Source organism: Prionailurus bengalensis, chromosome B1 (genome assembly GCF_016509475.1).
Source record: "Prionailurus bengalensis isolate Pbe53 chromosome B1, Fcat_Pben_1.1_paternal_pri, whole genome shotgun sequence".
NCBI classification, from domain to species: Eukaryota; Metazoa; Chordata; class Mammalia; order Carnivora; family Felidae; genus Prionailurus; species Prionailurus bengalensis.
In genome coordinates this window covers 166,059,256-166,071,338 of record NC_057344.1, presented here as the reverse complement: position 1 = coordinate 166,071,338, position 12,083 = coordinate 166,059,256, and the positions used below count along the sequence as shown (strand labels likewise).

General features: G+C 38.4%; 1 protein-coding gene across 3 annotated transcripts in view; it reads right to left on the bottom strand.

Annotated features, from left to right (window-relative positions):
* Window positions 1–12,083, bottom strand: part of CORIN (corin, serine peptidase) — a 260,812-nt gene that overhangs the window by 205,011 nt on the left and 43,718 nt on the right. For all 3 annotated transcript variants that reach the window (XM_043572726.1, XM_043572727.1, XM_043572728.1), the window contains exon 3: window positions 333–533. In XM_043572726.1, the coding sequence (XP_043428661.1) occupies window positions 333–533 (201 nt within the window). The remainder of the gene's footprint in view (window positions 1–332; window positions 534–12,083) is intronic.

Below are 12,083 nucleotides of genomic sequence, written 5' to 3'. Positions count from 1 at the left end.
TAACTTCAAAACTTCAAAACAGAAGCACAAACTTTCAGAGATGAACCACCATAAAAATCACTACCATTCTATCGGGGCAAGCAGTGTGCCTCAGAAATGTTGAATGACATTCATACATTTTCCTTTCCCACCCTTATCCCTCCCTATCTGGATGGCTGAGCCGATGGCATTTCATGTTTAGGAACAGAACCCTCAGTTAGGTTTGCTGGATAAGTGAGTGCAACGTGGCCTCTGTGGCCAGTTCGTGGTCACACTTGGTTGCCACACTTAAAATCCACCTGTAGGTTCTACAAACATTAAAGGGCATGGGTGTTCAGTACCTTCAGACTTACTTGTGTTCCTGTGATTCTGCTTCCCTGGGAGAGAAGCATCCGTGGTCCAGGCTGGAACGTGCTGGTTGGGATGCGTGGCAGATGTCACAGTGCTCTTGTTACAAATCGTATTTGTAAGAACAATATCAGACACTGGGACTTCACCATCGGTGACCAAAGGTTCAGTCCCATTTGATTTAAAATAGGCTTTTTTTAATGTTCCTGAAAGACAAAAAAAAAAAATTCTGATACATAACTAGAAGTATTTATTTTTAAAAACATATTGAGAAAATTCTCAAACTACTTTCCCAAGTCTCATTCTATCCTGGCTAACCCAAAGAGGAAGATGATGGCTCACAAAACTACCCACTTCATTGGAACAACCAAGAGAGTTTCTTTTCTACCACAAATAACCTAATCCTGTGAAGAAACCACTGCTTTCTCAAAAGCTTCAGGCATAGAAACTGAGCCTCCCATCTAGGGTTCCCGGTGCCCAAAGAATGCAGGGCAATTCCATTTTGCCAGAGACTCACAACAAATAAATGAAATGTGGTGAATCTTGGTGTTTCCTTCTGGCTTTCTCAGTTTCTCAATTTCATCCACCATTTTATGCTACTTAGTACCCAGGACACAAGCTCTTCATATCTCTATATCTGCCACCAAAGGACAACAGTGCCTGCTTAGGTTCAGCCTTTATTTCTCCACATTTTCCACTAAGTTTCAGTGACCTGCGCATAACAAATAAATAAAAATAATAGGGCTCATATATTTACCAAGCCTAGCTTGGAAAACCCGCCAAAAAGTAAACTCTAATTCTAGAAAAACTAAGAGAAGGAACTAAATTACCTTCATCTTTGACCAGAACCATAAATATGACTGGAAGATACAGGCATTAAAACTAAGATTATCAACTGGTCACTTTCTCAAGGTATTCATTCATCGACAAAATAGTCAAACCTAAGATTACTGGAAATCACCTCACTTTGGCTTTAGGCCGAAACTCCTGAAAACCTTGAAAGACATCATGTATTTTTAACTTAGTAAAAATAGACAACAGATTGTTTCCAGAATATAGCACTGCAATTGAGTATGTCACTAAAATAAACAAATGTGATATTGATTCATTATAGAAATACCCAAGGGAGATTTTTTTTCTAGAAGAATTTACAGCGAATGCTCTAATTGGCTCTCACTTTTCCAAACAGTCCATGGACCATTAAAAATAAAAGAAATATAAATAAAATGTTTAATATCAGTCTATGGAAAAAATTTCCCTACATGTGCTTGACACTTGGAAAACATTAACTACAAATCAAAATAGAAAAGCAGCTGTTTTCTAGCTAACTAAGGTCAACAGTTTCATCTGCTAAAGGATTCTAAATAAAACGTCGGAGCATAAAAACTCAATCGTGACCATGTGGTGCAGGTAACATACTCTCCAAACTGTCTGTATGATTATGAGTAAGTATTAAATGCAGTAAGTAAAATTAAAGACTTTATGTAATTGTTTTTTTATTTTGAAAATGATTGAGATCAAAATAAATATATTTGATAGACTTGATGACTATGTAATACAAATTTCATTCATACAGGAAAATTTACCAATCAATTAGATATAATTTTATTTTCATCCATTTATTAGTTGCTCTCACCGTTCCTTATTTTGGCATAAATAGACTTTTCACAATAACATGTTAATTCCATTAACGTGGCCACGATGAGCTTTTAAAGTCCATAAAGTTGACTTACTTAGCAGGCTAACCCTCTGAGTCAGCATCCAGCTCTGTCAACACACATTTAGCAAATGCAAACTCCTCACAGTTACATCCCTGAGTAATTCATTCAAAAGGAGTTGCTTTCCATATGAAATATTTCAACAGTTGTTCTCAACATTTTGCTTGTAATAATTAACCATATTACTAATCTTTCCTTTATCTTTTTCATCAAACCACAGGGGTGAAAGTGTTAATAACATCTGCTTAGGGAGGCACACCGGAAGAGACGCTTAAATACAGAGAACAAACTGAGGGTTGATGGTGGGGGGGAGAGGGGAAAATGGGTGAGGGGCACTGAGGAGGACACTTGTTGGGATGAGCACTGGGTGTTGCATGTAAGTGATGAACCACAGGAATCTACCCCCAAAACCAAAAGCATACTTTACATACTGCATGTTAGCCAGTTTGACGATAAATTATATTTTAAAAATTAGCTAAATGAATTACCAGAAGAAGAAGAAGAAGAGGAAGAAGAAGGGGGTCATCTTCTGAAACACTGACTGGAAACACTGAGATAATAACTTTCTAAAAAATTCAGCTTACTTGCTCTTAAATTCTACATATGAAAACAAGCTGGCAGAATAGATAGAAAGGGACAGGTAATATATGATACATGGTAGTTGCTGTAGTTAATGTCCCTAAAGTATATTTTAAGAGACAGACAGATGGACCAACCGACAAAGAAGGAGAGAGAATAAACCTAAAGACCTGTCTTTAAAAGCCTGAACTCACCAGACAATTTCTTTTCAAGCAGCTCTGGAAACCGACCAACTCCCACCTCACAGTTGGTCATTTTTTAAAACGTACAACATTAGAACTCGATAAGACTAAATACCCTCAAGCTACACCACGGTGAGCCATAAAAATGCTGAGAGTGATTAGCCCACAATCGAGGGTTCACTCTTCCAATTTCGCCCCAGAATTTTCTACACTCTTATTTTTACAGTGCTGTGGTTAAAAGTACAGGTTCTATAGCCTGACCACGTGGGTTTAAATCCCATCTCTGGTGCTCACTAGCCCTGAAACTGGGCAGAGTCTCAACTGCCATTAAATAAGGAAAATAAAAGTCCCTCCCCTCATGGGACTGGCTGTTAAGATCAAATTAGTCAATATATATATAAACATTTGGAACAGTTCCTGGCACATAGTAAGTTCTCAATAACTGTTAGTCATTAGTACATAATGATAGTAATGAAAGTAAAACTGTCTTCCTTAGGGCTATTTAGGTACTTTTAAATAACTATCAATTTCCATTTACTCTAAGTGCATCCCACATAACAAAATGGCTAAGGAAAATTTCAAAAGTGAATCACCTAACCTACTTTTGGAGTAAAAGAAGTGTGGCTCTTTCACGCCCAGTTAATAATACAAGGCCCCACCAATCAAGGTTGTTTGGCTCAAAAGTGTATCAGCTCTGGAACGCAGCTCTGTTTAATTAACAATGTTTAAGGAGGGGCACCTGGGTGGCTCAGTTGGTTAAGCGTCCGACTTCGGCTCAGGTCATGATCTCATGGTTCGTGGGTTTGAGCCCCACGTCAGGCTCTGTGCTGACAGCTCAGAGCCTGGAGCCTGCTTCGGATTCTGTGTCACCCTCTCTCTCTCTGCCCCTTCCCGCCCACCCCCCCACCTCTGTCTCTCAAAAATAAATAAAACATTAAAAATAAAAAAAAATGTTTAAGGAAAAGTCTATAATTCCAATGATAATATCTGAACTTCACTGGTCACTTATAATGAACGTATTGAGCACTGTGGTAGGCAAAATTAACGTTCCTCCAGAGACATCCACCTCCTAAGTCCCAGAACCTGTGAATATGCTACCCTACATACCTTAAATGGCAAAAGAGATGTTGCCAATGTGAATTAGTTAAGGAATTTGAGATGGGGAAATTACCCTGGATTATTCATGTGAGCCCAAGATGGTCACAGGGTTTTTACAAGCAGAAGAGGGCGGTGAGAGGTTTTGTGTATCAGAGCCACGCAGTGTGAGAAGGTCTTAATGGACCATTGCTCATTTTAAAGATGGAAAGAGGCCACAAGGAACACATGAAGCCTCCAAAAGCTGGGAAAGACAGGAAACAGACCATCCCCTAGAGTCTCCAGAAGGAATACAGCACTGCCAACACCTTAATTTAGCTCATTGAGACCTATTTCGACTTCTGCCCTCTACAACTCCACGGTAAGGTATTTGCATTGTACCGAGTAATCAATTTGTTACAGCAGCAATAGGAAACAAACACAAGCACCTTGCTAAGGATCTTCACTATAAGCATCTACTGAGTTAGTCTTCCAACAATCTTTTGAAACAGATGCTATAATTAACTCTCATTTACAGAGTTTCAGGGAGGAGGAAACTGAAGCTTTCAAGAGTTATTTAATGCACCCAGGAATGGAGTCAGGACATCACACACACACACACACACACACACACACACACACATACACCCATATACACTTCTCACTTTGGACAAAGTCTGCAGGTTTTAAAAAATCAACCATCATACGCATGTAAAAAAATTATCTTCCTATGATGGGAGCTTAAAAGTAATTCCTCATCTTTACATCTCTAGCCATGCGGTAATACATTCACTGGGCATTTTCTATGTGCCAGGAATGCTGTATTTACTCTCTGCTGAAAACACGACATTTTGTAAAAGCTCCTTATCATCAAGACGTTTACAGATTAGTTGAGGGAAATAGGCATGTAGTCTAAAAATACAAGCCATGATACAAGTGCTTTGAGAATGGTAAGCATAAGACAATCTGATGACAGAAAGCAGAGAGGTAGCTGTCATTCCATTTGAGAAAGCCAGGAAAGGGGCGCCTGGGTGGCTCAATCGGTTAAGCGTCCGACTTCGGCTCAGGTCATGATCTCACGGTCTGTGAGTTCGAGCCCCATGTCGGGCTCTGTGCTCATAACTCAGAGCCCAGAGCCTGTTTCAGATTCTGTGTCTCCCTCTCTCTGACCCTCCCCCCTTCAAACTCTGTCTCTGTCTCACAAACAAATAAACATTAAAAAAATCTTTAAAAAAAAAAAGAAAGAAAGAAACATTGGCCTCATATACAGGCTTTCTGTTTAAAAAAAAAAAAAAAAAAAAAAAAAGAGAAAGCCAGGAAAGGTTTCCTAGGAGGAGATCATACTCAATATAAATCTTAAAGGATAATTAAGGATTGTCGAGGTTTGAGCAAAGCATCTGTGGGGAAGAAGAAGGAGGTATAGTAATAGGGAATGGAGAACTTTCTAGTTGGAGCAAAGGGAGAAAGATACTGAAAACCTAGCGGCAAGTAACTAAACATAGCTAGCACATGGGGGCCTGGCAAGAGGAAAGGCTAAAGAGAGAGAAGAAACCAGACTATGACGAGGAGTTCCTGTTAAAGGCTTGGAGTTGTTCTTGTGATGAAGAACTTTTGAAGGATCTTAAAAAGGGTGGCACATTAGAATGATCACTGTGGCAGCAGCATGGTGATGGAAAGGGGTCAAGTCCAAGTGAGAAAAGAGGAAGGTCTGATCCAAGACAAAAGCAGTGAGGACTCAGGTAACATTTGGAAGAGGCAAAAATTATGGGCTCATCAGGGAAAGAGTCAGAGGTCACTTCAAGGTTTCTGGTTTGAATTACTGTGTGTATGAAGGGACCTTCCACTGAGATAAGGGTGATAGTCATTAAGGCTGTTCATCAAATATTTTCAAGTCCCTCGCATTCACTAAGACATATGCTTGGGTCACATTCTCTGTCTCTGGACATTTCTGATGTTGTGCTCAAAGGGCACAAGCTTCCAGTTATAAGTTGAATAAGCTCTGGGGATCTAATGTACAGCATGGCGATGATAGTTAATAATACCGTATCATACCCCTTTGAGGAAAAGAAAAGAATCTCCAGTGCTCTTTTTCTTTCTCGTTGGCACAATAACTACACAGGTGCCAGATGATGGCTGGGTGATCAGTTTAGTCCCTGAATGAGCATAGCCCCCATGTCATTCGCAAAGGACATGCAGCATGAGTGAGAAATTGACCTTTGCTGTTTTTAAGCCACTATTATTTTAGGGTTATTTTTGTTACACGGTATTGCATAGCCTATCCTGACTAATACAGAGAATGAAAAATAGAATTTGTAGGAGCTGGCTTTCGTTATTGTTATTGTTATAATTCACTGAGTATAAAATCTAGAGCAATCTAAGCATTTCCTCCAGAATGCCTTGTCAGACCCCCACAAATCTGATCTTTGTGGTCCCAGCGCACACACTGTTTGTATCACACAAATACTCAAGAGCAATTGTCTGTTTTCTTGTCTGCCTTCTTGAAGGTAGGAAGGTGTTCTATGCATGTCTGCATCTCAAGTGCCCAGCAGAATGCTTGGCACCAGTGTAGGCCTTAAAGAATATTTGTTGCATGTGTGAATGATGAAGCAACTCATGGATGGGCATGGATGACACTTCCAAGAGAGTCATGGGTGTAAGGTGAGAAGAGAGAGAGCCTAGGGCAGAAACCCCAACCATTTAATGGCTAGGTAAAGAAAGATAAGCTCCAGGAGACAGAGAAAGAAAAGTCAGAAATAGAAGAAAAATCAGAAATGATAATATGCAGGCCAAACAGAAGAGCATTTTGGGAAGAGAGTCAAAACTGGGCAAGATTATACCTGGTCACGTGACCCTACTTGAATGAAAGACAGTGTTGCTGGCACCAACTAACAATGAACATGCTCTTTGTGAGCTGGTGTAAACAAACACAGAGAGAAAGCATGCGTTCTTCATTTCAGAGTCTTGTTCAAACACACATCAGTTTCAAATGCTGTGCATTGGATAAAAAGTCACCGCCTCAGTGAGGCCACCATACAATGCACTCAGTGCCTCAGTAAGAATATTTAGTAGTAGGACAAGAAGAGAAAGAGGGGAAGACCAGATTGCAGTGGGTTGAGGACTGGATCAAGCACAGAAATCACCTGGGGATCTTGCTGGAAGGCAAAGGCAGGAGGTGGGCGTGGAATCTGCATTTCACACAAACTCTCAAGTGATGTTGATGTTGCCAGCCCATGGACCACACTCGAGTGTAAGGCTTTAGACTCCCATTTCAAAAAGCTTTAGACGTTACATATAACCTCAGACCTGAGCGGTTAAAGAAAACTATTCTCAAGTTTGGAAGCTTTATGTCCCTGAATCTGTACCAGAAGGCCAGGGTTATTAAAGGAATTTGGGGGCTCAATTAAGTAAAATGCGGAGTCAAGTCATAAAGGATCGTAGAGGATCTTAAATTTTTTGGTGTAAGGAAATAAGGATCTGGGAGGTTTTTCCAGGTTAAAGTGATAGTCAAAATGCAACATTATAAATTAGGAAGTTAAAATTCTTATAATTGCAAATTCTCGTAAAAGCCACAAGCTGCAAAGATATTTGCTAAGAGAAAAACTCTAAGTTTAATCAATGATCTTTAGCTGATCTAGCATTTTTGTAAGGAATATTTCTCTTGAGTTCAAGAAAAATGGCCTATTTACCATACTTGCGACAATCTTCACCACTATCATTTTTCTTTCTTCTTCATCGCATGACAAAAAACAAACAAACAAACAAACAAACCACATAGTCCTTTCATAGTATTAGGAAAATTAGGAATGTTACCTTATACCACTCATAATAAGCTTATGCCTAAAACAAAATGTACTTTTGATGTGGATGTATGGAACAGCCTTTGAAACCAAGGCTTCAACAGCCTGGGAAAGAAGATAGAGAGCATCCTAATGAGATTTTTTTGGACCATAACTTTGATGAAATTAAATTAAGATGAACAATGGTTTGCAAAACTCAGCGCAAACCAAAACCCAAAGCACCACACTTGTAGGAATGTTGCAATACCCCCCCTCATTTTTTCTCCCTGACACATACTCTACCCACTTCAACCTTCTCTCCCTATACCTGCCAAAGGCACCTTTGAAAAGCCTCTACCAGATCAAACATGTCACTCCTTTACTCCAACACCCTTATTGTCCCCATTGTGGAGTTCAAGATTAAAGTGCCACTCCATCAGAAAAGTCTGCTCTCAACTCAAACTAGCTTCGGGCCCCTGTCATAAGCTCTCCTAGCAACTGTTTCTTCCCACATCAGTTACCTCTGTTGGCATTAATTAATTGAGTGATCATTTTTTAATGCCTTCCTCTCTCATTGAACTGTGGGGTCCAGTACCCAGGAGGGTACGTTTATTCAATGCCAAGTTTATTCAATGCCAAGTTTATTCAAGGAAGATTGCCTTGCACTCAATAAATGTTTGTTAAAGGACTGAATAATTCAGTATCAAATATAGCCACAATTCTATCTCTTTCAAATGTTTCCCAACATAGCAAAATAAATATTGCATATATATGTTTAGATATTATTTATACATTTACATATAATTTCAAGCAGATATCAGCTCAATCTCTAATAAAGTACTCCAGGGCATAAACTCACTCTTCTAAGGATGTGATGGCAATATAACCTGCCCCCATTTTAGTTCTGATAAGAAATGAATAACCTCTGAAATTAACACTCGGGTCTAAGCATAAAGGTTTCATGTGAAACCTGCCATCACATTGCAAATCCAACAACGAGTCAATTTTATTCCTTCCTAGCAACTATACTCATAACTGAAATACACTGTGGCAATGGCTGGGTAATAGGGTTATGGGGTTATGGATTATGGGATTACTATGACACTGGATCATTGCACAAAGATTCTAGGTCTTATGGATAGAGTTTAAAAAAGATAAGCCCATTTTTAGTCAATTTTTGAGTATAGTAAAAACTAATTCTTTCCTTTAATAATGAATTTGGTTATTTATAAAAACACTTTCACAAATTTTTTCACTTGACTTTTGTAACAATGCTGCGAAATGAATACAAATTATATTCCTCCGCTGACAGAGAAGTTAAAGCATCTGACCAAAACTCACACATCTAGTAAATGGAAGAGGAAGACATTAAACCCCAGCTTCCCAGTGACATTATAAATTACAGTTCTATGTCACATGGCCCTTCATTATTAGGTTATAACTAAAGAAATAAAAATCTAGGGAGAATATTGTAACTTTCCGACTCTTCAATTTTCCTTTCAATGTCTTTCAAAAACCTAAATCTTAAAAAAAAAATGTTTAGTGTAATTGACATACAGTGTCACATTAGTTTCAGCTGTGCAACGTAGTGCAACTTCTCTCTGTTATGCTGTGCTCACCACAAATGTAGCTACCATCTGTCACCATACAATGCTACTACAATATCATTGACTATATTCCCTATGCTGTGCCTTTTATTCCTGTGACTTAGTAACAGGAAGCCTCCCAATCCCATTCACCCATTTTGCCCATCCTCCCACCCACTTCCCTCTGGCAACCATCAGTCTGTCCTCTGTATTTAGAGTCTCATTCCACTTTTAGTTTGCTTGTTTGTTTATTCACTTTTTTGTGTGTTTTTAGATTCCACTTACAAGTAAAATCATATGGTATTTATCTTTCCTAGTCTGACCTATCTCACTTAGCATAACAGACTCTAGGTCTATCCATGCCATCACAAATGGCAAGATCTCATCCTTTTTTATGGCTGCATAATATCCCGTTGTGTACATATATCACACCATCTTATCCAATTGTCTATTGATGGACGACTGGGTTGCTTCCATATCTGGACTATTGCAAATAATGCTGCAATAAACATAGGGGTACGTACACCTTTTTAAATTAGTGTTTTCATTTTCTTTGAGTAAATACCCATAGTGAAACTGCTGGATGATATGGTAATTCTATTTTTTTTTTCATTTTTTGAGGAATACCCACATTGCTTTCCACAGGGGCTGCACCAGTTTGCATTCCCACCAACAGTGTAGGAAGGTTCCTTTTTCTCCACATCTTCACCAACACTTAGTGTTTCTTGTGTTCTTGATTTTAGCCATTCTGACAGCTGTAAAGTGATGTATCATTGTGTTATAATTTGCATTTCCTTGATGATTGGTGATGTTGAGCATCTTTTCATGTGTCTGTATGTCTTCTTTGGAAAAATATAATTCAGGTCCTCTGCCCTTTTTTTGTTGTTGTTTTTTTTTTTTTTTTTGCTTACAGTTTTTTTTTAATTGTTTTATTTATTTTTTTTAAGTAACATCCAAATTAGTTAGTATACAGTGCAACAATGATTTCAGGAGTAGATTCCTTAATGCCCCTTACCCGTTTAGCCCATCCCCCCTCCCACAACCCCTCCAGTAACCCTCTGTTTGTTCTCCATATTTAAGAGTCTTTTATGTTTTGTCCCCCTCCCTGTTTTTATATTATTTTTGCTTCCCTTCCCCAATGTTCATCTGTTTGTCTTTTAAAGTCCTCATATGAGTGAAGCCATATGATATTTGTCTTTCTCTGACTAATTTCACTTAGCATAATACCCTCCAGTTCTATTCACGTAGTTGCAAATGGCAAGATTTCATTCTTTTTGATTGCCGAGCAATACTCCATTGAATATATATGCCACATCTTGTTATCCATTCCATCGATGGACATTGGGGTCCTTTTCATACTTTGGCTATTGTTGATAGTGCTGCTATAAACATGGGGGTGCATGTGTCCCTTCGAAACAGCACACCTGTATCCCTTGGATAAATGCCTAGTAGTGCAATTGCTGGGTCGTAGGGTAGTTCTATTTTTAGTTTTTTGAGGAAACGCCATACTGTTTTCCAGAGTGGCTGTACCAGCTTGCTTTCCCATTCTGCCCCTTTTTTAATTGGATTTCTGTGGGGTTTTGGTGTTAAGTTGTATAAATTCTTTATGTATTTTGGATATTAACCCCTTATCAGGTATATCATTTGTGTATATCTTCTCCCATTCAGGAAGTTATCTTTTTGTTTTGTTAGTGGTTTCCTTCACTGTGCAGAAACTTTTTATTTTGGTGTAGCCCAACAGTTTAATTTTGTTTGTGTTTCCCTTGCTTCAGGAGACACACAAGGAAAATATTTCTATGGCTGATCTCAAAGAAATCACTACCTATGTTTTCTTCTAGGAATTTTACGGTATCAGTGCCACATTTAGATCTTTAATCCATTTTGAGTTTATTTTTGCATATCCTGTAAGTAAGTGGTCCACTTTCACGCTTTTGCATGCAGCTGTCATTTTCCCAGCACCAGTTGTCGAAGAGACTTTTTCCCATTATATACTCCGGACTTCTTTGTCATAAATTGACTCTGTAAGTATGGGTTTATTTCTGAACTCCATTCTGTTTCATTGATCTATGTGTCAATTTTTGTGCTGGCACCATGCTGTTTTTATTACTATAGCTTTGTTGTATATCTTGAAATCTGGGATTGTGGTACCTCCAACTTTGTTCTGATTTCTCAAGTTGGCTATGGCTATGGTCTTATGGGTTCTATATGGTCTTATGGGTTCTATACAAATTTTAGTATTATTTCTGCTAGTTCTAGGTGAAATGCTCTTAGTATTCTCAGAGTAGTTGCATTGAATCTGTAGATTGCTTTGGATAATATGGACATTTTAACAATATTAATTCTTCCCATTCATGAGTATGGAATATCTTTCCATTTGTTTGTGTCATCTTCAATTCTTTCATCAATGTTTTCCAGTTTTCAGAGTAAAGGTCTTCCACTGCCTTGGTTAAGTTTATTCCTAGGTATTTTATTCTTTTCGGTGCAATTCTAAATGGATTGTTTTGTTAATTTCTCCTATTGATGCTACTTCATTAGTGTATAGAAATACTATTGATTTCTGGGGGTTAATTTTGTATCCTGCAGATTTACCAGTTATTTATTTCCTCTAATAGCTTTCTGGTGGAGGATTTAAGATTTTCTATGTATAGTATCATGCCATCAGCAAATAGTGACAGCTTAACTTCTTTCCTTACCAACATGGGTTCCTTTTATTTCTTTTCTTTTCTGATTACCATGAATAGGACTTCCAGTACAATGCTGAATAAAGGTAGTGAGAGTTCCTAATCTTATAGGAAAGGCTCTCAGTTTTTCACCATTGAGTATGATGTTAGTGGTGACTTT